Below are 26,932 nucleotides of genomic sequence, written 5' to 3'. Positions count from 1 at the left end.
AACGGCTTGACCGATTCTCATGAAATTTCGTGTGCATATTGGGTAGGTCTGAGAATCGAACAACATCTATTTTTCATCCCCCTAAGTAATAACGGGGAGGGGGGGAATTAAGGAAGTTAGTAACATATAATTATGGCAAAACAACATTTGCGGGGTCAGCTAGTTCTACTATAAAATTTTTATTATGTGTCAGACATTTCTATTCCCAACCAGTCATTGCGAGTCCAAAAGTTGTACTTTATCAGTTCAGGACTTTTTTACCTCTTTCTGACAAAACCTATCAATAACTTATTTGCGAGATAAATTTTATCAGAAACTGTTAAAACAGTCACTTAAAATAATCTAATAAATATAACACTATTCTACCTTCCTACCTAGATATATGGTATAAGATAAAAATGTACAATTGTAGCCCATATTATATAACATTGTATAAGCATCATACCAAAGTTTTACTTCAAAATAACTAAATGCAATTCATTCAAATAAATATTTTAACTAAATTAAAATTGTGGTTCTGTTTTTAAACCAGATTTAGTTCAGAATATTCAAATTTTTTTACACCGCGCTCTAAGCGGCTAACCGCGTCACACTGATGAAAATAATTTAATTTAATTGTTTTGTGAAAAAATAAACTTATTTAATTTCATGACTTTTGTTTGTTTTGAAAGTCAACATATGTATGATTTCATCAATTACTTTACCTTGTATTAATATAATCAATAACGTAAAATATATATATATATATATATATATATATATATATTTCACACACTTCAGCCTGTCGCAGTCCACCCCTGGGCATAGGCCTCACCAGCGCCAGACATCCTGGTTTTCCGCAATCCTCATCCAGCCACCACCAGCAATCTTATGTAGATCGCCGGTCCAGCGGACCGGAGGATGTCCCACGCTGTCTATATATATATATATATATATATATATATACATCTAATAAACTGTACCAGGCCTAATTTTGAACATTCAATGTTCATATGTGATACATTCAAAAATTCCTTAGAGGCACTTAATAAGGCATAAGCTATGTGGCTACCACAATAAAGAATATAGCCACCCCCTCTCTTCCCGTGGGTGTCGTAAGAGATGAGTAAGGGATAACACAGTTCCACTATCACCTTGGAACTTATAAACCCGACCGATGGCGGGATAACCACTAATAATAACTGCTGGCTTTGAAATACACAGGCCGAAGTCGGGCAGCAGCGTCTTAGGTGCGACAAAGCCAGCCCTGCGGTCACCAACCCGCCTGCCCAGCGTGGTGACTATGGGCAACACATATGAGTTCACGCCATATTTTGGCACGAACTTGTAGAGGCCTATGTCCAGCAGTGGACTGCGATAGGCTGAAGTGAATGTGAATGTGATGATGACTTAATCAGGATAAATTAGTTATACTGAAGTCAAAACTGTTCTTTTTTTATTATGTGATTGTGTCTGCATCTTGGGTAAATAATTAGAAGAAATGGTTATTGTCTGTACTTTTACGCATATGGGATTTGCTACGATTTTCATCAGGAAACTCTCGATAATTCAATGAAGTGGCAGACACCAAGGTCATGGGCGACTCGACTGATTATTTCACAGTATCTGAGTTATCTATTTAATTTCGCAGGCGAAACGAAACCACAGCGAACAGTAAGCGACCGTCTCAGAGCGTGGTCCAGGTCGACGCGAATGGCAGAAGATACCTCATCGCTTATCCAGCTTCCGAGAAATTGGAACGAAAGCCAGATATATTGAACCCTAAGGCCGGTGAGTAAGGTTGTTTTTACTCTTGTGTTACATAACAATCAGATATACATTTTTTTATATAAATAAATATATTGTAACACACGTGTGGTCGTGGTCTGTAAGCAACTTAATGCTTGTGTTAATAGTTAATAAATACTATTATCCTTTAACAAACCTAGTTTAAAAGAGATCTTATAATAATACTAGATTTTTACTTTTCGATATCAGGAAACTATAGGTTTAATATTATTGTATTTATTATTTTTTTACGTTGAGTAAAACTGTTTCTAAAATAACAAAAACAACAAAAATGTATAAACCAGCTGTCAGTTAAGATCTTTGCATTCACTGACTTATTAACATTTTTATTTTTATTGGCATTTAGAGTTTAATTTTGACTAGCCCGTTGGCGCAGTTTGTAGTAACCCTGCTTTCTGCTCCGAGGGTTGTGGGTTCGATTCCCACCCCGAGTCTGGGTGTAATATAAATATTTATTTATATATTTATATATGTATTATTTATAAGTATGTTTATCGAAAAAAAAATGTAGCTATACCAGTCAGCTGTTACCTATAACACAAGCATTAAGTTGCTTACTTTAGGAACATACGACCGTGTGTGATTTGTGTAGATTTTTATTTATTATTTATTTAACTTTAAGTAGTTGTTACACTTTTACTATAATTGGACGAATCTATTGCTTGTGTCTGTGTGAACAATTGTTGGTGAGCCTTAAAAATAAATAATACAGTGTGTTCTTAATATTACACAAAATAATACTAATTAAAATCGCCCACGAAATAGCAATATATCAATACATATAATAAAAATGCAAGGAGTCCTTGTCTGTACATTTAAGTTATATGAGAAAAAATGTTATTTTGACCTTTATCAATGCAAATATCACCCAAAAGTAGATTTGTCAGATTTTTTGCCTGTTTGTCCGTGCGTTTGTACCCGCTAATCTCAGAAATGGCTTATCTGATTTAGATGCGGTTTTAATAATATATTGTGATAGCCTTAGCTTAACATCTAGTGTTCGTTTCATGTCAATCGGTTCATAAATAAAAAAGTTATGCCAATTTATAGAATCACATTGAACATGTGAAGTCACTATTCCACGCGGACGAAGTCGCGAGCACAGCTAGTAATCAAATAAAAATAAGCAATAGAGTAGTGTATATTCGTAATTCTACACATAATATAACTAATTAAAATACTCTACGAGGAAGCAATATATATCTAACAAAACTTCAAAATATGCCATCATTCGTCTAATAATAGCGGGTCAATACCCTCCCCCATCGATGCAAGATAACCGAGTGGGTCGACCAGTTTTGATAATATACATCAACAAGAGACTAGCAACAGAAAACCATCTCTGACATCGAATACCCCTGAGCGAATTGTTTTGTATATTAGTGTACATTGTTAGAAGTTTATAACTAACTTCTAGGGGTTCTAATGATCAACATGAACTGGAATAGATGTTTGAACTACAAGAAACTGTTCATAGTTTTAACGGAAGTCAAAATGTTGTTTTAAAACGCTCATTTTTAGTACATATGCATAATCTGTGCAAAAATCAAAATCAAAATCAAAATCAAAAATAGCTTTATTCAAATAGGCTCTAAGAGCACTTTCGAATCGTCAATTTACAAATCAAAACTTTAAAAATAAATTATTATTTTTGTAAAAGTGAAGCTACCACCGATTCGGAATGTAGATTCTGCAGAGAAGAATCGGCAAGAAACTCCGCAGTTACTCTTTTGAAAATAAAATAAAGCTTTTAAGTTAATCTCACTTTCAGAATTTTACTTTAGTAAATATACTACTTTTAGTATTTAGTTTAACTTAGAATTATATTTCTTAGAGGGTGAACCACCGCGTGTCGTGTTGGAGTCGAGCGACAACAAGACGTACACTATCAAGGAGGCTGCGACCTACCCCCAGCCGTCGTCCAAGGAGGACATGGTATGACATATTTGACATACATGTTTCACAACATATTCTGACATAGGCAGGTTTCCTTACGATTCTCTAGTCTCAAGTCTCACCAAGGGACGTTTTGAAACAAATTTATCACTTACAATTTAAATAGGTGAGTGATTTCCGTATCAAGTTTTTTCATTATCTGAAATCATGTCTACGCTACGGTCAGTTCACGCCTACCAGCGTCCCTAATAATTTCATTTGTTAATATATCGTATTTTTTCTAATTTTTGTATTAATATATCAATACACATATCCTGTTGTTGGTCCCAGTTTTATGTGAAAATTTATTTAGTCTTCATTAGCATTCAAACTTTTTTTTTTAAATATTTTTTGGAGCCTTTGTCTACACTGTACAAGTGTACACAGACATGACATCATACCCTGAATCTCACTATGATTAAGAAAGAGAATCATTGATGATCTATGACCAATTGACAATATAAATTAGCAATTTAAGATGAATTATATAACTTATCTAATTTAGTACATATTTATATTGATGTTACACATTTCAGATGCCACAGAGATAACACAAGAAACCGGAACATCGTTTGTAAATATATCTTGTAAATTTCAATGATTGCCAATAAATTTAATTTTAAGTGAATATAGACGAATTCTTCCATATCATAATATATTGTAAAACGGGAGGATCGATAGATATAAAACCTAAACGTAATTATTATAAAATACTTTGAAATACTTTTAAAACTTTATTTCATAGATACATATTTCACAAATACAAAATTAAACAGAAATATAAAAAACTGAAGTACAACTTCTTTAGTTCCCCTACAGTAATATACGAAACGTCACTCTCTTTCTATCTTCATTAACTATCTCCCTCTCATCTTTCGTTCGCCTCGCCCGATCACACTTTTCGTAACGCTCTCGTCACGCATTCACCAGCTTACTCCCCAAGACGAGCGTGCGTAAAGAACACTTCAAAAATCTTTATTTTAAAATTATTTTTTATTTATATACATTAATTATAATTAATTAAAATTATAATTTAATTCAATGAAAAAAATACAATTAAGCGCACAGCTATAAATCTATAAATCTTCTTTGTGCTGTCAACCCTTATTATTATAACATTAATAATTATTAAAAAAAAATGTTTGTTAATTAAATACGTGTTTATATGATATTATTGTTAATCTTATTATATGAAAAAAGATTTATTTTCAATAAGACGATTATGTAACATTTTTATTAAATAAATTCTATCGATCTTCTCCTTATATATTAATTAATTATTAATAATAGTTTTTATGTAATAATTATTGTAAATTCTATGATATCTTTAAATAAATGTTGATTCATAAATAAAATTCAAAGTTTTATTGTTTACCTTATAAACCATTATTATATTACATCTAATATATAAAATTCTCGTGTCGCGGTGTTTGTAGTTAAACTCCTCCGAAACGGCTTGACCGATTCTCATGAAATTTTGTGTGCATATCGGGTAGGTCTGAGAATCGAACAACATCTATTTTTCATACCCCTAAGTTATAAGGGGGGAGGGGAATAAAGGGGTTTATAACATATTTTTTATGAAATTTTGTGTGCATATCGGGTAGGTCTGAGGATTCGCAAACTTCTATTTTTCATACCCCTAAGTTATAAGGGGAGGGGAATTAAAGGTGTTGATAAACATATATGGCAAAACAACGTTTGCGGTGTCAGCTAGTATTTCTATATGATATAACAATATATAACAACATAAAACAAAACTCAATTATATAATAACTAAGCAAATAAAGTAAGTAACAGTCGAGCAAATTGCAACATACATGTCAAATGAGTGATAGGAAGTTGAGTGTTGCCATGGACAATTCGTGAACTAAATTACTAAAACTAGTTGATTATAAATTATGATTTTTTTTTATACAACTTAGTCGGCAAACAGGCATACGGCTCAACTGATGATAAGCGATAAACGTAACCTACAGATGCCTGCATCACTACAAGCATCGCTAGTGCGTTCTCGACCCTACCTCCAATCCCCCCCCCCCCCCAACAGGAGCTCTGAATTCATAATCTTATGAAAAAAAATTACGTCATTTAAGATAAATGTTTACTTTTTCCTTATGTTGTAATGTCAACAGCACAGAAACACAATACTGCTTGACAGCAGTATTGTTTAGCTGTGATTTTCTGTAAGGTCGAGGCATTTCCCCAGTCGAGCTGCTCCAGATTTTAAACAGGATATTTCCAGCTGCCATTGCTTCCATTTGAGAACCTTCTTAAACCACAAACCATCGGTTCTACAACAGATGTGACCAGCCCACTGCCACTTCAGTTGGCTACACTTCTGCAACTTTGTTATAGGTATATAATTTTTTTTATATATTTAATAGATGTCAAAAAATAAAACTAAAGTTAATAAATAAATTGTTTTATAAATAATAAACGAACGTACGAGTATAACTTATTAACAAGCAGTTAACGTCAATTATATGAATTATCAGCCATAGTTTATGGTGTAATTTCCGTGATAACGGTAAATCTTGTTTATGCATCCGTTCAATGCGTGTGTCCTTATTATTTACACCATTTGGTTTCACTCGGGTTGATATATTTTAACCAAATTAAAAAGGGAGGAGGTTCTTAATTCGACTGTATTTTATATAGATTTTACTTCAAAACTTTTTACTGGGTAAACCGGTTTTGATGATTCTTTTTTTTTAAATTTTGTGCTTATCACAGCAAAATTATAATCAAGATAGACCATGTGCTTGTTTCGAATAAGTTACAATAGAAGAATGACGTAGTAAAAATGTTAAAAGTACTCTTTTGCGTATTTAAGCGTAATTTCTTGCCAATTTTTCTCTGCAAAATTTACATTCTGAATTGGTTGTAAGTCCCACTATTCACTATAATTAATTGTAACCAATATAATTTTAATTTATGCAATGACTATTCAAAAGTGCTTTTGAAGCCTCGGATAAAGTATTTTTTTATTTCGATTCTGAAAAATAAGGCGGTTAAAATTACGAAGTATGACTATAACTCGTTGAAGCAATAAAACCTTATTTAATATTATCGGTATAAAGCAGTAGATTCGAACAAGAAACTTAGAAAATGCTATTTTTATTCATTTCTTATTTCCACTGAAGTTTTTGCTATCTATAACCGGTTCTCCACTTTCCGTATTGGAAAAGTTGTCTTAAAAGATACTTCAGGATTGGCATTGATAAGTAAATTCGTTATTTTATAATTGCTTCTGGAATTTTCCTTTTTTTTCGTACAAAAGAAGCAGAGTAGCTTGGAATTACTTAAGTCCTTGCTTAAAACCGTTTCAATCTTCCTGTTTTTTTTTTTTAAATTGAAACTTTGAATTGATATTGTCTAAAAGATCACAAAACTGCTTTTAATCTAAAAAATAGATTCTAAAAAAGGTTCTCGTTAGATATGCATAAAATTGCAGCGTCTTCGGTGCGACAAAGCCAGTACTGCGGTCACCAACCCGCCTGCCCAGCGTGGAGACTATGGGAAAAACACATGAGTTGACGTCTTTTTGGCACGAACTTGTGGAGGCCTATGTCCAGCACACATGAGTTGAGCACACATGAACTTGTCTGTTTGCACTAATACTGTTTACTAATACGATTTATATATATATACATATATCGTCTGTCTTCTAGTCTAAAACATAATAAAATAACAAAGAAACTGTCTACATTGTTTGTGTGTTTATTTTATGTATTACTAATCATCACTTCAGCCTATCGCAGTCCACGGCTGGACATAGGCCGCTTCAAGCTTGCCTGACAGTTACATCTTTCATATATATATATATATATTTTTTATTACATGCTAATAAATAATTGGTAACTGTTTTACGCAGTTATTAAAGAACTACATATCAGAGTAATTTGATTCCTAGCAGTCTGTACATACTCGTACACAGCCGTTTTGTGTCTAGAGAGCGCGACACTCTTAAAATAAACTGGCCTACTTTTAAGGAGTATATAAGTGTGAAATATTAAATGTATAAATAAATAAATAAATGAGGATGGCGAAGAACTGGGATGTTGGGGAGGTCTATGTAAGATACATAAGTATATCTAAGGAGCGATACATAAATATTAATAAACATTGATGAAATATTATAAAATTCAGTTGATACTTAATGATTTTATTGAGAGTATAATTTTTAATAACACTTCTTTTAACAATTCAAAAGTAACAAATGATACTTGTAATATAGACGCCGCGTTGGCGCAGCGGTCACAGTCATGGATTGTACCTGTTGCGTTGGCGGTTGCGGGTTCGATCCCCGCACATGACAAACATTTGTATTGGCCATACAGGTGTTTGCCGTGGTCTGGGTGTTTGTGCAGTCCTAGTGGGTCTCTCCACCGTACCTCGGAGAGCACGTTAAGCCGTCGGTACCGGTTGTTATCATGTAAACCTGATAGCGATCGTTACTCATAGTAGGGAATATATCCGCCAAACTGCATTGGAACAGCGTGGTGGATTAAGCTCTGATCCTTCCTACATGGGGAAAGAGGCCTACACCCACTAGTGGGATATTACAGGCTAAAACGAATATTAACAAAGTATATAAACATAATTAATAATTTCGAAATAAATTTCATTTATCACTGTTGTAATTCTAACTCGCCGATTAAACAATGCACATATATTTTTATGCAAATTCTCTCGTTACATATTCAACACATTTGTATCGTTATAATTATTTAAATTAATTCGTATAATTTAACAAATTATTTAATTTTAAAATAGATTGTGTGATATTAATTTCAGAATAGATAAATAATGATAATAATTTACGTGCATATCAAATCTATGTGGTATATATTGATAACTTTCAGAATTAATGTTGTACTGATTATATAAACGTTGTCTGGATTCTTATATTTAAAGTTTTGGGTTAAAGCTACCTTCCGAGTTAAAACGAACAAGAACGAACAAGTTAAAACAGTTAGTTTGTTTTTGACTTAGTCAGAAATTAAAAAAAATCTACTTTTAGGCACGCTCCAATTCGGTCTGTAAATAATCAGGCAGGGCAAATGCCACTTCTGTTATATGAAAAATTTACGGGGACAAAGCGGGTATTTTTTACCAGGCTAGTCCAATCCAGAATGGCCTAAACAAAAACATAATTATATTTGAGCATTTTTCATACACCAGGGCGGAAAACAATCGTACGGCTCACCTGATGGTAAACGATTGCCGCAACTTATAGACACCTCCATATCCAGAAGCATCGCAACCGCTTGCAAACGTTGCCGTCCCTACCTACAATCCCTCTTCCCAGAACTTTATGACCCTACTCACCACAAGAACATACTATTTACCTGTGGTTTCTGTAATTGTGTTTTATATGTGTGTGTGTTTATTGTGTTTCTGTGTGTGTTTATTGTGTTTCTGTGTGTGTTGAGGTTCTTCCCCCGTTCGATCTGCTCCAGATTTCGAGCAGGATATTTCATGTGTTGTCCTAACTCAGTTAACAGTGCACATAAATAAACTAACACCGAGAGATATCCAAATTCACAACCATCTTCATTAATGTAACTTTCGTCATCACAACAACTGATTTGGTAATCAGTCAAAAGTCAAATAGTTTTCATTAAATCCACAATCATAAACTAATTTATTACAAGTGCACTTAATTTTATGTTAGTATAAGGAAATTATATGATTGCCTGTTCTGTGCTGATAAGCTTAAAAGCTTTATAACAGGTGCCGCCACCCTTTTTCATATTTAACTTTAGGGGTCAGTTGCAAGTTCAATTACTGCATGAATGGGTACTTATGTTTACATAAATATTTATTCTTTTGGATATAATCGTTTCCTGGAGAGTGAGCAAAGGGCTCGTCGCGTTTATTATCATATATTCGATCATCATTACAGCCTATAGAGTCCACTGCTGGACATAGTCCTCCACAAGTTTACGCCAAAAATAACTTGAACTCATGCATTTTGCCCGTAGTCACCACGCTGGGCAGGCGGGTTGGTGACCGCAAGGCTGACTTTGTCGCACCGAAGACGCTGCTGCCCGTCTTCGGTCTGTGTATTTCAAAGCCAGCAGTTGGAGGGTTATCCCGCCACCGGTCGGCTTTTTAATTTCCAAGGTGGTAGCGGAACCGTGTTATCCCTCAGTCGCCTCTTACGAAACCGACGGGAAGAGAGGGGGTGGCTATATTCTTTAGTACCGTAGCCACACAGTACCCGTAGCCACACAGTACATGTATTCGATAGCAATTCTTTACTCATGTTAGAGGAATTATCCATCAATACGCAGTCTATCAGCGTGACAAATTAAACTTCAATCGTTCACCCGTATAAAGAGGAGACCAACAACCAACAGTGGGCGTTGTCTGGATGTTTGTTTATGTTAGTGCTAATGAATACAAACGTGTCTTCTATGTACTGACTACTAATTTAGTGAACATTTTTGAATATCATATCAAAAATTGACCGCTCCAGCGGGGTTCGAACCCGCGTCTCCGACGTACCGTGTCGGCGCTCTAGCCAATTAAGCTATGGAACGATGCACCCGCTCGAGCGAAATTTTCGATATGATAATTTTTAATTTCGGTTTTAAGCGAACCGTGGCGCCGTCTATAGTGAGCTCTTTACAGAAACCCGTAACTATTCAAAGTTTCATATTACAATGAAAATCTTTGACAGGAGACGACACCGTGCTATTTTTAATATCTAAGATTTTATTTTTGTGTTACCCACATTAGGAATTCTAAACATTTTTGAATATCATATCAAAAATTGACCGCTCCAGCGGGGTTCGAACCCGCGTCTCCGACGTACCGTGTCGGCGCTCTAGCCAATTAAGCTATGGAACGATGCACCCGCTCGAGCGAAATTTTCGATATGATAATTTTTAATTTCGGTTTTAAGCGAACCGTGGCGCCGTCTATAGTGAGCTCTTTACAGAAACCCGTAACTATTCAAAGTTTCATATTACAATGAAAATCTTTGACAGGAGACGACACCGTGCTATTTTTAATATCTAAGATTTTATTTTTGTGTTACCCACATTAGGAATTCTAAACATTTTTGAATATCATATCAAAAATTGACCGCTCCAGCGGGGTTCGAACCCGCGTCTCCGACGTACCGTGTCGGCGCTCTAGCCAATAAAGCTATGGAACGATGCACCCGCTCGAGCGAAATTTTCGATATGATAATTTTTAATTTCGGTTTTAAGCGAACCGTGGCGCCGTCTATAGTGAGCTCTTTACAGAAACCCGTAACTATTCAAAGTTTCATATTACAATGAAAATCTTTGACAGGAGACGACACCGTGCTATTTTTAATATCTAAGATTTTATTTTTGTGTTACCCACATTAGGAATTCTAAACATTTTTGAATATCATATCAAAAATTGACCGCTCCAGCGGGGTTCGAACCCGCGTCTCCGACGTACCGTGTCGGCGCTCTAGCCAATTAAGCTATGGAACGATGCACCCGCTCGAGCGAAATTTTCGATATGATAATTTTTAATTTCGGTTTTAAGCGAACCGTGGCGCCGTCTATAGTGAGCTCTTTACAGAAACCCGTAACTATTCAAAGTTTCATATTACAATGAAAATCTTTGACAGGAGACGACACCGTGCTATTTTTAATATCTAAGATTTTATTTTTGTGTTACCCACATTAGGAATTCTAAACATTTTTGAATATCATATCAAAAATTGACCGCTCCAGCGGGGTTCGAACCCGCGTCTCCGACGTACCGTGTCGGCGCTCTAGCCAATTAAGCTATGGAACGATGCACCCGCTCGAGCGAAATTTTCGATATGATAATTTTTAATTTCGGTTTTAAGCGAACCGTGGCGCCGTCTATAGTGAGCTCTTTACAGAAACCCGTAACTATTCAAAGTTTCATATTACAATGAAAATCTTTGACAGGAGACGACACCGTGCTATTTTTAATATCTAAGATTTTATTTTTGTGTTACCCACATTAGGAATTCTAAACATTTTTGAATATCATATCAAAAATTGACCGCTCCAGCGGGGTTCGAACCCGCGTCTCCGACGTACCGTGTCGGCGCTCTAGCCAATTAAGCTATGGAACGATGCACCCGCTCGAGCGAAATTTTCGATATGATAATTTTTAATTTCGGTTTTAAGCGAACCGTGGCGCCGTCTATAGTGAGCTCTTTACAGAAACCCGTAACTATTCAAAGTTTCATATTACAATGAAAATCTTTGACAGGAGACGACACCGTGCTATTTTTAATATCTAAGATTTTATTTTTGTGTTACCCACATTAGGAATTCTAAACATTTTTGAATATCATATCAAAAATTGACCGCTCCAGCGGGGTTCGAACCCGCGTCTCCGACGTACCGTGTCGGCGCTCTAGCCAATAAAGCTATGGAACGATGCACCCGCTCGAGCGAAATTTTCGATATGATAATTTTTAATTTCGGTTTTAAGCGCACCGTGGCGCCGTCTATAGTGAGCTCTTTACAGAAACCCGTAACTATTCAAAGTTTCATATTACAATGAAAATCTTTGACAGGAGACGACACCGTGCTATTTTTAATATCTAAGATTTTATTTTTGTGTTACCCACATTAGGAATTCTAAACATTTTTGAATATCATATCAAAAATTGACCGCTCCAGCGGGGTTCGAACCCGCGTCTCCGACGTACCGTGTCGGCGCTCTAGCCAATTAAGCTATGGAACGATGCACCCGCTCGAGCGAAATTTTCGATATGATAATTTTTAATTTCGGTTTTAAGCGCCGACACGGTACGTCGGAGACGCGGGTTCGAACCCCGCTGGAGCGGTCAATTTTTGATATGATATTCAAAAATGTTTAGAATTCCTAATGTGGGTAACACAAAAATAAAATCTTAGATATTAAAAATAGCACGGTGTCGTCTCCTGTCAAAGATTTTCATTGTAATATGAAACTTTGAATAGTTACGGGTTTCTGTAAAGAGCTCACTATAGACGGCGCCACGGTTCGCTTAAAACCGAAATTAAAAATTATCATATCGAAAATTTCGCTCGAGCGGGTGCATCGTTCCATAGCTTAATTGGCTAGAGCGCCGACACGGTACGTCGGAGACGCGGGTTCGAACCCCGCTGGAGCGGTCAATTTTTGATATGATATTCAAAAATGTTTAGAATTCCTAATGTGGGTAACACAAAAATAAAATCTTAGATATTAAAAATAGCACGGTGTCGTCTCCTGTCAAAGATTTTCATTGTAATATGAAACTTTGAATAGTTACGGGTTTCTGTAAAGAGCTCACTATAGACGGCGCCACGGTTCGCTTAAAACCGAAATTAAAAATTATCATATCGAAAATTTCGCTCGAGCGGGTGCATCGTTCCATAGCTTAATTGGCTAGAGCGCCGACACGGTACGTCGGAGACGCGGGTTCGAACCCCGCTGGAGCGGTCAATTTTTGATATGATATTCAAAAATGTTTAGAATTCCTAATGTGGGTAACACAAAAATAAAATCTCAGATATTAAAAATAGCACGGTGTCGTCTCCTGTCAAAGATTTTCATTGTAATATGAAACTTTGAATAGTTACGGGTTTCTGTAAAGAGCTCACTATAGACGGCGCCACGGTTCGCTTAAAACCGAAATTAAAAATTATCATATCGAAAATTTCGCTCGAGCGGGTGCATCGTTCCATAGCTTAATTGGCTAGAGCGCCGACACGGTACGTCGGAGACGCGGGTTCGAACCCCGCTGGAGCGGTCAATTTTTGATATGATATTCAAAAATGTTTAGAATTCCTAATGTGGGTAACACAAAAATAAAATCTTAGATACTAATTTAGTGCCTATTAATCTATATAAATAAAAATAATATTGCTAAGCGCATAACTCGAGAATGCCTCGACTGATTCGGCTAATTTATTTTTTGTATGTTCCTTAAGGCCCACGGAAGGTTTAAATTAAATATAAAAAAAAGTTAAAAAATATTTTTAAAAAATTTCTATTAACTTTTGACAGAATGAAGTCTGTCCGTGCAGCTAGTCTATAATAAGATTTATAATTAATATTCATAAAGAGCTACTTTATGGAAATTTACCAGAGATCTGTCAAATCACATGACAGTAACATCACTATTTCGACTCGCATCCTTTTCTCGAAATCGCAAACTATTACAGTATAGAGATACAAAGTAGGATTATATAGTAACCATCATAGCTAAAAATTGTATGGAAAATTCCTTACATAAAGTATGAAATTTTCCTTTTCTTCAAGTATATTTTACAAAATGGTTGACTATTAGATCCTAACTTGCATAGCCTAGCTATGATAGTTTTAGTTTAAACTTCTTTACATATACTTCTATTGTGAACCTGAACAAATACACTATGTTTAGATTATAATAATTATGTTTGCTCGCAAACGAAAAAAAAACCGATTTCAATTACATCGACAAGTAACACAACGTAGGCTGACCAAAAAATAATCAAGTAAATACGCATTAACAAAGATTACTAAAAAAGTAGTCATTCGATATTGATTCAGTTTAAATGTAACCATAAGACACGCATTACCTTTCGATTAAAAAAACATCTTACTGTTTTTATAATCATATTTAATAATAATGAGTTTCCCCTTCGCAACTACGGGGTTGAGAAATCTCAACAAATGCTATATTTTAGTAAAAAAACAAATCGAAGAAATAGATTAAATATATTTAATTAACAATTTTATTAATTAACATTGTCTAGAGGCGATGTTATCAAGCAACCTTCTAAAATAGCCTTTCATTTCACATATGTATCAATTAAATAACAGGTGCGGGTATATTAACTACGTTAACACGTTAACGTACCTGTTTAAATCTGGTTGTGGCAACCCTATCATTGCGCATGAGGAAAATAGGCAACCCTTATTTTTCACATCATGAGAATATATTCGCTCAAGTAATGCTATTATTTTTGTAATAAACTAATGGAGGAAATAGACTGAAAATATAATAATAATAATTTTATTAATTAACGTTGTTTGGATGCAAGTTTTGGTATACATATTATCTTGCATGTGTCTGTGTATGTGTCTATGTATGTATGATCATTATTATTAAACATATGAGTTGTTCCGAATGCCGGATCTCGTGCTGTACCGAGGACGGTCATAAGAAGTTTTCATTTTTGTTTGGAAGTGTTGCACACATTTTATATTTATATGCTTTTTGGTAGACCAAGTACCAGACATCGCAAGCAACATTAAATTTTTTCTGTGATTGCACCTTTGCGTAAACTACAAATAAAATAGTAAATACAATAGAAAAATTCTATAAAAAATATGTTAAGTATACTTATATTTTCTCCAATTAATAGTTTTAATATCATTAGTGTAGCTACAACAGTTTCAAAAAATACCCGCTCTCACGCCTTTTTGATAAATTATCTCCAGAACGCAACAAGATGAGAAGCTGAAATTATGCCAATGGTAAGTTTGCATCTCCCAAATGTTACCACACGTCATTTTCAAAATATATTTCTAGGACCGCTTACCCTGTTAGAACGTAGATTAGATTTAAGAGTACAAATTATTATAGTTTACCTTTTAATCTGAGCTATAAAGAAAAATCTCTCCAATTCTACACATAACCACAAACCAAACCAAATATAAAATGGCGGACACTCAACCGCATACTAAATTTGAAAACGCATACATGAAAAACCATAATAAATCACAATATACCAAACAATTCACTTTAATCCGGGAAAAGTCAAGGGATGTAACAGAACTAGCGCCAGAGATTACCAAGACGATTTATCTCAATGTTAGATAAGGATTATCACGGGCGCTCCAATCTGTTTTCATTTGAGAAGGAAAATATAATGGATGGTCATACGATGAGAAAGTCTTCTTGACTTTGTTTTGTTTCTAGGATTTTTTTGCATCAATACTGGGATTTATTGTTATTGATTTATGTATATTATTTGTGATCCGGTTGTTCGGCGTAAGACAGTCTAGCCAAGCTGTTCAAATATAAAAAAGTTGGCTTCATCCACATATCTCACCTCATTCATGTAATTTAGTATCAACAATAACAATAAATCAGGACAATAATTTACTTAGCCCTTTACACTACACGCACGCGTACGCGAACGCCGCGTTGGCGCAGCGGTTACAGCCATGGATTGTACCTGTTGCGCTGGCGGTTGCGGGTTCGATCCCCGCACATGACAAACATTTGTATTTGCCATACAGGTGTTTGCCGTGGTCTGGGTGTTTGTGCAGTCCTCGTGGGTCTCCCCACCGTGCCTCGGAGAGCACGTTAAGCCGTCGGTCCCGGTTGTTATCATGTACACCTGATAGCGATCGTTACTCATAGTAGGGAATATATCCGCCAACCCGCATTGGAACAGCGTGGTGGATTAAGCTCTGATCCTTCTCCTACATGGGGAAAGAGGTCTATGCCCAGTAGTGGGATATTACAGGCTGAAACGTTACACTAAGTAATTGTGTAAATAGCATAATTATTTAGGTGTACATAAGTAATTAGGAAATGATTAAAGTTAACTTTAAGGTATTTCGTAACCTTAATAAGGTCTGAAGGTTACGAAATACTTCCATCACATCCCACAGTTTACAATAGCCCTGACAAACAACAAAAAAAAATCCAAAAAAAATTAAAAAAAATAAGAAAAAATGACTAGCCCGTTGGCGCAGTTTGTAGTGACCCTGCTTTCTGCTCCGAGGTTTGTGGGTTCGATTCCCACCCCGAGTCTGGGTGTAATATAAAAATTTGTTTATGTATTATTTATAAGTATGTTTATCGAAAAAAAAATGTAGTATACCAGTCGGCTGTTACCTGTAACACAAGCATTAAGTTGCTTACTATAGGAACAGACGACCGTGTGTGTATTGTGTAGCTATTTATTTATTTATATTTATTTAATTAAATAAATCGCTGATATATATGTACGTGCATAACTCCTTAACGATGTATATTGAGAGGCTCGATGAAGTTATGTATAAAATTCTCGTGTCACAATGTTAGTTACAATACTCGACCGAAACGGCTGGACAGATTTTTACGAAATTTTGTGTGCATATCGGATAGGTTGAGAATCGGCCATTTTCAATTTTTCATACCTCTAAGTTAAAAGGGGGAGATTAAGAGGGGTTAATAACATATATGGCAAAACAACGTTTGCGGGATCAGCTAGTCTTAGTATATAATAATAATAATAATATATATTCTTTATTGTACACCAAAATATAAAGAAACAGTAGTAACTAAAAAATAATTGTATTTGCTCGTAAACGAAAAAAAACCGTCGACAAGAAATACAACGTAGGTAGACGAAAAAATAGTCAAGTAAATACGCGTTATCAAAGATTACTCAAAAACTTGTAATCAAATCTCGATGATTTTTAAATGTGACCACATGACAAACATCAGCAATCAATTAAAAATCATAATACCTACAATATCTGCCAACCCGCATTAGAGTAGCGTAATGGATTAAGCTCTGATCTTTCTACATGGGGAGAGACGCCTATGCCCAGTGGGATATTACAGACTGAAGCAAAGTTCCGTAATTAGGAGAAATTATTTCTTTAAATCGTAAAGAAAGGCTAAAACCTACAAAACGTATCTAACAATCCTGACATACGGACAATACTTACCATTTCACTGTAATTCGCAGATTACAAAAAATTGGTTTCGTATCTTTATCATGTCCATAATCAAAGACTGTAAATAACAAATCCTCAAATTCTAATTCTAAATATAAAAAACCGGAATGATTATAATTATAATTATTGTTGATTTATAATCTCCTGGTAGTAATGTTGTTAAATGGCTCTAGAATATTCCATGGCTAATTAATTAGGCTGTAATCAATTCCATGACTAATATCCCTCCGTGTGTGAATCAGTAATAAATCACATTTAATGAAGAGTAACGCGAAACGCTGCAAACTGCGCAATTATCAACCAATTTCAGCGTAACGATTTCCACCTATATTTTTATGTTCTCCTGGTATTTTTTATAGTAAAAATTGGAATTAATGTAGTTTAATAGAAGGAAAAGTGACTATTTTATAAAAAAAAATTAGTGCTTTAGACCACACGATTGTTGATAAGTGTTGATTCCGCCGATAAACTCTCCCGCAGTTTGGCGGGTAAGAAATTGTAAAGTATTTGGTTTAAATAAAAAAATTATTATTCACTTATTTATTGTTTGCCAACAACTGATCACATACACACCTTAGAACAAATAATAGAAAAATATGTCGAATATAAGAAAAATATATACATAGCATATGTCGACTACGCGAAGGCCTTCGATTCCATTTCACATCAGAGTATCTGGGACGCATTAGAGCATCAAAATCTTCCATACACATACATTAACATTCTCAAAGACATCTATAAAAAGAGTACAAGCCGGGTCAAACTGGATAGACTGGGCCCAGAGTTTAATATCCATAGAGGCGTGAAGCAGGGGGACCCGCTGTCACCGAAAATCTTCATAGCTGTCTTACAAAATATAATGAAAGATCTAGACTGGAGCAAAAAAGGAATAACCATAGAAAGAAAAACCCTCAGTAACCTACGATTTGCCGACGACATTGTCCTTTTCGCTGCGACATCAGAACAACTAGAGGAAATGCTGACAGAACTAAGCGCTGCTAGCGAAAATATAGGTCTACAACTAAATATCTCGAAAACAAAAGTGGCTACCAACGGTACGAAGAATCCCATACTAATAAATCAAACACCTTTAGATTACGTAGAGAGCTATATTTACCTCGGAAAACTAATATCATTTAAAAACACAAGACACCAAGATGAAATAGACAGGAGGATCAACATGACCTGGAAAAAATATTGGAGTTACAAAGAAATATTAAAGTCTAAGCTTTCAATTAAACTAAAGAAAAAAGTGATGGATTCGAGTCTATTACCCTGTTTATCGTACGGTGCCCAAACCTGGATCTTTAACAAAAGTACCTTGTCAAAAATACGTACCTGCCAACGGGCTATGGAGAGGAGCATCCTTGGCATCAAGACCATTGACAAAGTTAACAGTAAAAAAATCAGACTCAAAACAAAAGTGATAGACGCATTAGAACACGCGCAGCGCTTGAAGTGGAAATGGGCAGGACACATCGCCCGTTCTTCTGAAGAAAGATGGCCTAAACGAGTAACAAAATGGACAGGCCCGGGAGGCAAAAGACAAAGAGGCAGACCAACAGCCCGCTGGATAGACGACATAATTCGATTGGCAGGAAGGGACTGGATGAAGACAGCTAACGACAGGCAAAAATGGGGACAATTGGAGGAGGCCTATACCCGAAAGGGGCCATGACAGATTAATCTCAGACACCTTATTGATACATAGTTTTCTATACATATACATATATGAAGTCATGGATATGAAAAAAGGCTTATATAATAATAATAATAATAATTTATTGTTTGCCACCATATTAGTATGACCAATCTATGGCGGGATAGCCATGCAACTGCTGGCTTTGAAATACACAGGCCGAAGACGGGCAACAGCGTCTTCGGTGCGACCAAGCCAGCCCTGCGGTCACCAACTTGCATGTCCAGCGTGGTGACAATGGGCAAAACACATGAGTTCACGCCATTATTGGCGTGAACTTGAGGAGGCCTATGTCCAGCAGTGGACTGTGATAGGCTGAAATGATGATGATGATATTAGTATGAAAAATATCTATCCAGTGAGATGTCAAATCTCTTCTTTTATTTCAAGATCTCGATATCTCAAATACAAATCTATTTGTCTAATTCTGAATTCTCGCCTCGTATCAAACCTCTTTTCACGCGAGCTGCCAATAGCGTCGATCTGCCAGCCTTGATGTTCGTCGTCCTATAAAATGTCTTTCATTTAGACGTCGGCGTTACTTTTTTATCTCGTACAAAGAAAAGGAGGTTCTTTATTATTCGTTTTTAGTATCTCTTTAATAATACAACATAAGGGCTCGTCAATTTATCTTGGAATGTTTTTCACCATACCTGACAATCGCGTGTATTTTTTTTTTGTGCAAAGTAAATCGAAGTTTTAGAATATTTTCTTTAAATACTTTTACGGGATAGTTATTAGTTAACGGGGCGGAGACTAACTTCTTAGCATTCGATGGATTCACCGTGCGGGTACCGACTCCATCGTGCGGCAGAGGGAGTATCTCAGAGTAGTGCCTAAGACTTGCGACGTAGGTATAGGTTTAAGGAGATCCCCTTTGAGATGTACATCAACGCTCACCTCCACTGCTGCTGAGTTGTCCGCCCATGTTATGTAACAATTAATTCGTTTTGCACAAATAATTATTAAAAGAGTCTAGTTTAATCTACTAACAGAATACAACGTGCAAAGCCAGAGCCAAGACTGCCTTAGCCGTGGTAACACCGTTCGTTTTATACACGTAAGAATAACTCGAGTAATATAATGAGTGAGGGTAGGTGACTATCAAACAATGTGCTAGGTGGCGTACTCGGTGCATCTGTTGTTTATAAATTCCTTGCTGATTGCGTACGACAGCGCAAGTGCCGACATATATAATTTCTATACAAATAAATAAAATTGGAGTGTCTGTTTGTAATATTAAAATAACCGCTTTTTACTAAATGCACATGGTATACATGGTACATATACCAAAATAACATTTTTTATAATTTTTGTCTGTCTGTCAGTCTGTTTGTTTGTTCCGGCTAATCTCTAAAACGGCTGGACAGATTTTGACGGGACATTTACTGGCAGATAGCTGATGTAATAAGGAGTAACTTAAGCTACCTTTATTTTAGAAATTTATTTATTTTTTAACTCTACATACTGAAAAATAACTTTTTAGTTAAATTCCACGCGGACGAAGTCGCGGATACAGCTAGTATATAACATAATCTGATTAAATTTTGAAAAGTTAAGAATTGTATAGTAAATTTCTAGACGGGCATCAAGGTTGCAGGGTGTTTGTTGGTTATATTTTTGGATAAAAATCACGCGTTCAACTAAAAATTATATATATATATATATCATTACTCATCATCACTTCAGACTAATGCAGTCCACTGCTGGACACAGGCCTCCACAAGTTCGCGCCAAAAATGGAGTGAGCTCATGTGTTTTGCCCAAAGTCTCCACGCTGGGCAGGCGGGTTGGTGACCGCAGGGCTAGAAAATCTAGGGTAGACTAATATATATATTTATATTACGCGAAAGAGTAATTTACAATTCACGACTCAGTCTACAACATCGTGCTGCTGGACCTAAGCCTATCTCTCCATATAGGAGAAGTATTGGAGCTTAAACCAGCATGCTGCTCCACTGCGGGTTGGCGGATAATTTTAAATTATCATTTTCATAGTATAAAACAAAGTCGCTTCCCGCTGTCTGTATGCTTAGATCTTTAAAACTACGCAACGGATTTTGATGCGGTTTTCTTTAATAAATAGAGTGATTCCAGAGGAAGTTTAATATGTTTAATACATGCATAATATAGTAGAGGCACACTGATAGTTTATGTAAACGTACGAAGCCGGACGTGTCAAATAAAAAAGTCAAAAAACGACATTTATACAACTTTTTCTATCTTATCCAGTTCTTCTTTAAAAAAACAATCAAAAACAATACGGAAACATATTTTAAAAAGATAGATTGTTATCTTTCACGTCGAAATAGATACGTGATACTCGATATTCAAAGAATATTTTGAATTTTAAACTACATACTTCTTTACTTCAACACATACGTACATTCGTACAAAATGCGAGCTCTCAAACTTATTCCACTTCAATAAGTTACAAAGAAACAATATCCGTGGAAAAGTTTCATTGTGTACGTACATTCTTTAAGATTATCTATGAATATGTAGTTTATCTATTCATACCAGCTCAAACAATATGACTACACAATGGTTCAGTGGTCAGGATGACGGTAGATCAACTGTTTTTGGTGCTTACTCCTCAAGAATCTATTCTCATACAAAGCCCGGTACGAAATGATATGAGGAGAAAAATTTACAGAACGAATTACCTCGTTACGTTTTTGTTAAACCGTCGGTCCCGGTTGTTATCATATACACCTGATAGCGATCGTTACTCATAGTAGGGAATATATCCGCCAACCCGTATTGGAGCAGCGTGGTGGATTAAGCTCTGATCCTTCTCCTACATGGGGAAAGAGGCCTATGTCCAGTAGTGGGATATTACAGGCTGAAGCGTTTTTGTTAAAATTAATTCGTTTCTTTTCGATTCTTCTATGCAGAATATAAATTTCGAATAAGTGGTAGCTTCAGTTTTAACGATAATTAAAATTTTAATTTGTAAAATGACGATTCGAATGTGCTTTTAAAGCCTATTTGAATAAAATTATTTTTGATTTTGATTTTGATTCTTTACTCAGTTGAGAAATATTATACGGACCATTTTAGTTAATTTTTGTGTTATAAAATGTTAGGAGTGATGATTATTCATCTCTTTAATAAAATATTAAAATAAATTAAAAATTTAAAAGTCCAAATATTTGAAACAAGCACATACGTGCCACCGCATTAATAATTCTTAACAGCTATTTACTATTCAATACAAAAATCAAGCCTAAAATAGTAAGTAATTCTTTTTTCAAATTTTTTTTATCTATATTAAAATAAATTTCTAATCTATATTTGATGTTATTATTATTAACGTTACATACGTATGTCGGAAATAGTCGGAGATGGACAGCGTCTTATGGCGCTAGTGAATACAATTAATTTTACAATAAAAGTCTGTTAGGAGATTTATATTGAAACATCTATTAGGAGACTTAATTTATATAAATAGAAACACTTTTGATTGTACTTGACGCCATTGTCTGGACGATGAAGGTACTTGCCCAGTCGGGCTGCCTCAGATTTCGAGCAGGATATGTCCGTATCCCTTCCTCAATGAAGTTACTATTTTCGTGCTATAAATATATTCATTATTTTTACAGTCGCAACCCAGATAAACCTCACTTTAAAGGTAGTTTACGCTACATCTTAATTATACAAGAAGCTGTAAAAACCCGCAATAATGAAGTGGAGCGCCGATCAGACAGCGGTACTTGAATAATTTATGAAGAGTATCCGGCGATGGCCGACAAAACGCCGGATGTATTTACTCAGTTTTTTCGTATTCATTCTGTTTACTTGTGTGTGTTACTGGTTGATTAGATATTAGTTCAATTATACATCTTTTGGGTTGTTCAATTTACACATTAAATACTTAAAAACATTTGTTTTAACTGACTTCAAAAAGGACGGAGAATTTTATTTGTGTGTCACCTTGTGGCTTTTTTAATTGGATGCTAGTGCTTGTCATGTAATCGCATTTAAATTTAAGTCAGATCTGATGTACATTTTGAGTTAATCTCAACAAAATTTGTATTTGACTATACTTGTTGATAGCTGAAGTCGGGTTTTTTTTTCGTTACAGAACAACACTATTATACTCATTTGTAATGAGATCTTAAAAGTACTTATATATCATAAACATACATAAACAATGTTATGTACATATGATATATCACTCTCATATATTACGTACAATATCATCGTAAGACACTAACACACAAGCTCGGCCTAAATTAGGCGTTATTACTACATGAACAACTTCGCGATCAAGATAAATGTTTCCGTCGTGATAATTATTTGTAACACTTAAACAAATAACTAAGCAAAGAATAGCAACAGAACATGAAACTGAACAGAAATCCCATTGAATAGAATTTTCTATTTCGGAAAATTTTGTATTAATACGGAAAAACATAGAGAATTGATTTAATATCTAACTCGTACCCGGGTTGGCAACGCCGAGTTTTTCCTTGATAAAGGAAGTAATTTGATATATATCAGTTTTAAATAACAAATAATTGTGTTTGCAGGCAAACAAAAAAAAACGACTTCAATTATATCGACAAGTAATACAACGGAGTTAGATGAAAAAATAGTCAAGTAAATACGCATTATCAAAGATTACTCCAAAAGTTGTAATCAGATCTCGAAGAAATTTAAATGTGACCACATAATAAACATCGGCTTTCGATTAAATTAAAAATCATCAAAATCGGTACATCCAGTAGAAAGTTATGCAGATTTTCAATAGTTTCCCTCGATTTCTCTGGGATCCCATCATCAGATCCTGGTTTCCTTATCATGGTACCACACCGGGGATATCTTTAAGTTTATATATATATAGAGTACACACACACGCACACTAATCACTCCACTCACACTTATTTGTCTACATAACTGGGACCCGTCGAGTGTTAGGCGTTCATTTATTCATAAATACATAACAGGTCTGTAAACTGCCGCCATATTGCGGTAAAATTATATTTAATGTTTTAATTGGGGTAGTTCAAAATCCTTGTAAGCTTATAATCTTATAATGACTGTAGTTTCTATTAAACATGGTCAAGCAGCAAACAAACAATAATAATCAAACCGTCTGATCGTATCTCTTTCACTTTTTTTTAATCTGTGGCAGATAAATACATAACAGATCTGTATATTTCTTATTTTATGTCATCTTTAACTAAAAATCTTTTTAACCGACTTCGAAAAAGGAGGAGGTTCTCAATTGGACTGTATTTTTATGAGTGTTACCTCGTAACTTTTTTACGAGGTGTAGCTATCAAGTACTTTCTTTAATAATGCGTATTTACTTGATTATTTATTCGCCTACTGACGTTGTATTATATCTCATAAATTATTACTGGATATACCGATTTTCACGATTCTTGTTTTAAATAAAAAGCTGATACATGTTCCATTTAAATTTAATCGAGACCTAACGACTACTTTTTGACCTATCTCTAAAAATACGTATTATCTTGATTATTTTTTCGTCAACCTTCGTTATAATACTGTTCGATGTAATTGAAGTCGGTTTTTTTTTCATTTACAATCAAACACAATTATTGTGTGAACAGAATATAATATTAACAGCTTTTTTAAAATATACTCGGTACCGCATTAACAAAGAATCCAACTAACTCATTAGTTTTAATAAATAAGAATAAATGGCGAAATATCCCATAAAGTCTAATGAGCTTCATAGAATAGGTCCTTTCTCCTTACACGTAGCCATTAAACGTTGTTAAATACAACTCCAAATGGCATTAGCGTTGGCTAAAATTATACTTATATGTATAAAAAGTGTGAACAGTAAAATACGTACATAATCCAATTTAAAACATTTTTAAGCTCAACTTAGTGAAAAAAAAATGTCCGGTAAAAGAATTAAGGCTTTCAAAACTTACATCCACGACGCTTTTGAAATTTTATTTAATGCAAATATCTTTTTAAAAACACGTTTCTTTCGACTCGAACACTTGTACAGAGAATCCGCTTTTTCGAGAAAGTTTTCGAACTACTTAATGTAACTTTCAAGGCTTTTAGCCATTCAATTAATTTATTCCCAAGTGTATACTTTACAGGCGGTGCGCAAAGTTTTCGTTTCACGTGCGAGATAAGAATTTCCTATAACTACTACAAGATGGCGTTGATACATATATGTGTGTGCGTGCGCGTGTGTGTGTGTTTGTGTGTGTGTGTGTGTGTGTGTGTATTGCTGTCTAGGTTCTTTAAACAACTATAAAAAAAACTATAATTCGACTTTGTTTTTTTTTGTGTAACCAGAATGGCTTTTCGCGGGAATGTTTTATTTAATTGTGTTAACTCATAATTGAGTTATGTGGTACCATTCTGAAAATTTTATTGTCTTGTTTTTTTGTCAAATGTATTTACGAACAAAGCCCATATAAATGTCTTGTCCATATGACAGGTTTGTTGGAAGACGAGTTTCCGATATTTCGGTGCAATTCCACGCGAAGTTAGCCTTCATTTAAACATTTCTTTGATAAAATGACTTCCAATAGGGCCAAGACAGCACAAATGATTTCGCCAATGTCACATGATCACCCCAATAGTATATTATCGGTATGGAAATTGATCTCCAATACGCCTATCATATTAAAGGGCAGTTTTAATTAATTCGGGTCACATGCGTATATTTTGTGTAATATTAAAGTAATTTTTTTTTTCAACTTTTGTGGTCACTCATACGATGATTTATATAAAAACGGGAAATTTATCATCAATCATCATCAATTTAACATGTTCAATGTTTCTTGTAATTCAGAATATTTTGGCACCATTTCAAGTGCCTGTTTTGCTGTGTGGTTACGGCATTAAGAATATAGCCACCCCCTCTCTTCCCGTGGGTGTCGTAAGAGGCGACTAAGGGATAACACAATTTCACTACCACCTTGGAACCTAAAAAGCCGACCGAAGGCGGGATAACCATCCAACTACTGGCTTTGAAATACATAGGCCGAAGAATTCCGTCTTCGGTGCGACAAAGCCAGCCCTGCGGTCGGTCACCAACCCGCCTGCCCAGCGTGGTGACTATGGGCAAAACACACGAGTTCACTCCATTTTTGGCGCGAACTTGTGGAGGCCTATGTCCAGCAGTGGACTGTATTAGGCTGAAGTGATGATTTCAAGCGTCGTCTCACCGGTGTAATGGAACCGTCGTAACATAAAAAATATACAAACGCCATTAAAAACCAAACCTATAAAACAGAACACAAGAATACAGAAATTTTACTGACGATTTGGCAAAAATGATTTGCGATTAGGTCAATTGAAATCCAATCAATGCCAAACGCTTATACGCTTCAGCCTGTAATATCCCACTGGTGGGCACAGGCCTCTTTCTCCATACAGTCCAGTAGAAAGATCAGAGCTTAATTCCCCACGCTGTTCCAATGCGGATTAGCGGATATACTCACTACTATGAGTATATCAGGTGTACATGATAACAACCGGAACCGACGGCTTAACGTGCTTTTCGAGGCATGGTGGGGAGACCCACAAAGACTGCACAAACACCCAGACCACGGCAAACATCTGTATGGCCAATACTTTGTCATGTGCGGGGATCGAACCCGCAACCGTCAGCGCAACAGCCATAAGCCAGTGCTGTGGCCGTTGCGCCAACACGTTGTCAACCATACGCTTATTTATATGATAAACCTTATTATTTCGACTTGTTTGAATATCATTAAGGTCTGTATTCGCTTGATGTATTTCGGCGTGTATCTGTAAACGACCGTATATCTCCCGAGTATCGTTATCATGACTTACGAGTGAGTTTATTGAATACCGTCCTTTATGACACCGGTG

General features: G+C 35.3%; 1 protein-coding gene across 1 annotated transcript in view; it reads left to right on the top strand.

Moving 5' to 3' along the window:
• LOC123664191 (neural cell adhesion molecule 1-like) overlaps positions 1-19,069 on the top strand; it is a gene marked incomplete at its 5' end in the record, with an annotated part of 130,733 nt that extends 111,664 nt beyond the window's left edge. Inside the window, 3 exons of the mRNA XM_045598787.1 lie at positions 1,631-1,770; positions 3,623-3,723; positions 18,002-19,069. Coding sequence (XP_045454743.1) covers positions 1,631-1,770; positions 3,623-3,723; positions 18,002-19,069 — 1,309 coding nt within the window. The remainder of the gene's footprint in view (positions 1-1,630; positions 1,771-3,622; positions 3,724-18,001) is intronic.
• Positions 19,070-26,932: the final 7,863 nt, after the last annotated feature.

Source organism: Melitaea cinxia, chromosome 21, assembly GCF_905220565.1.
Source record: "Melitaea cinxia chromosome 21, ilMelCinx1.1, whole genome shotgun sequence".
Taxonomy (NCBI): domain Eukaryota; kingdom Metazoa; phylum Arthropoda; class Insecta; order Lepidoptera; family Nymphalidae; genus Melitaea; species Melitaea cinxia.
Note: the sequence above shows the minus strand (reverse complement) of the source record. Positions and strands in the feature narration are given on the sequence as shown.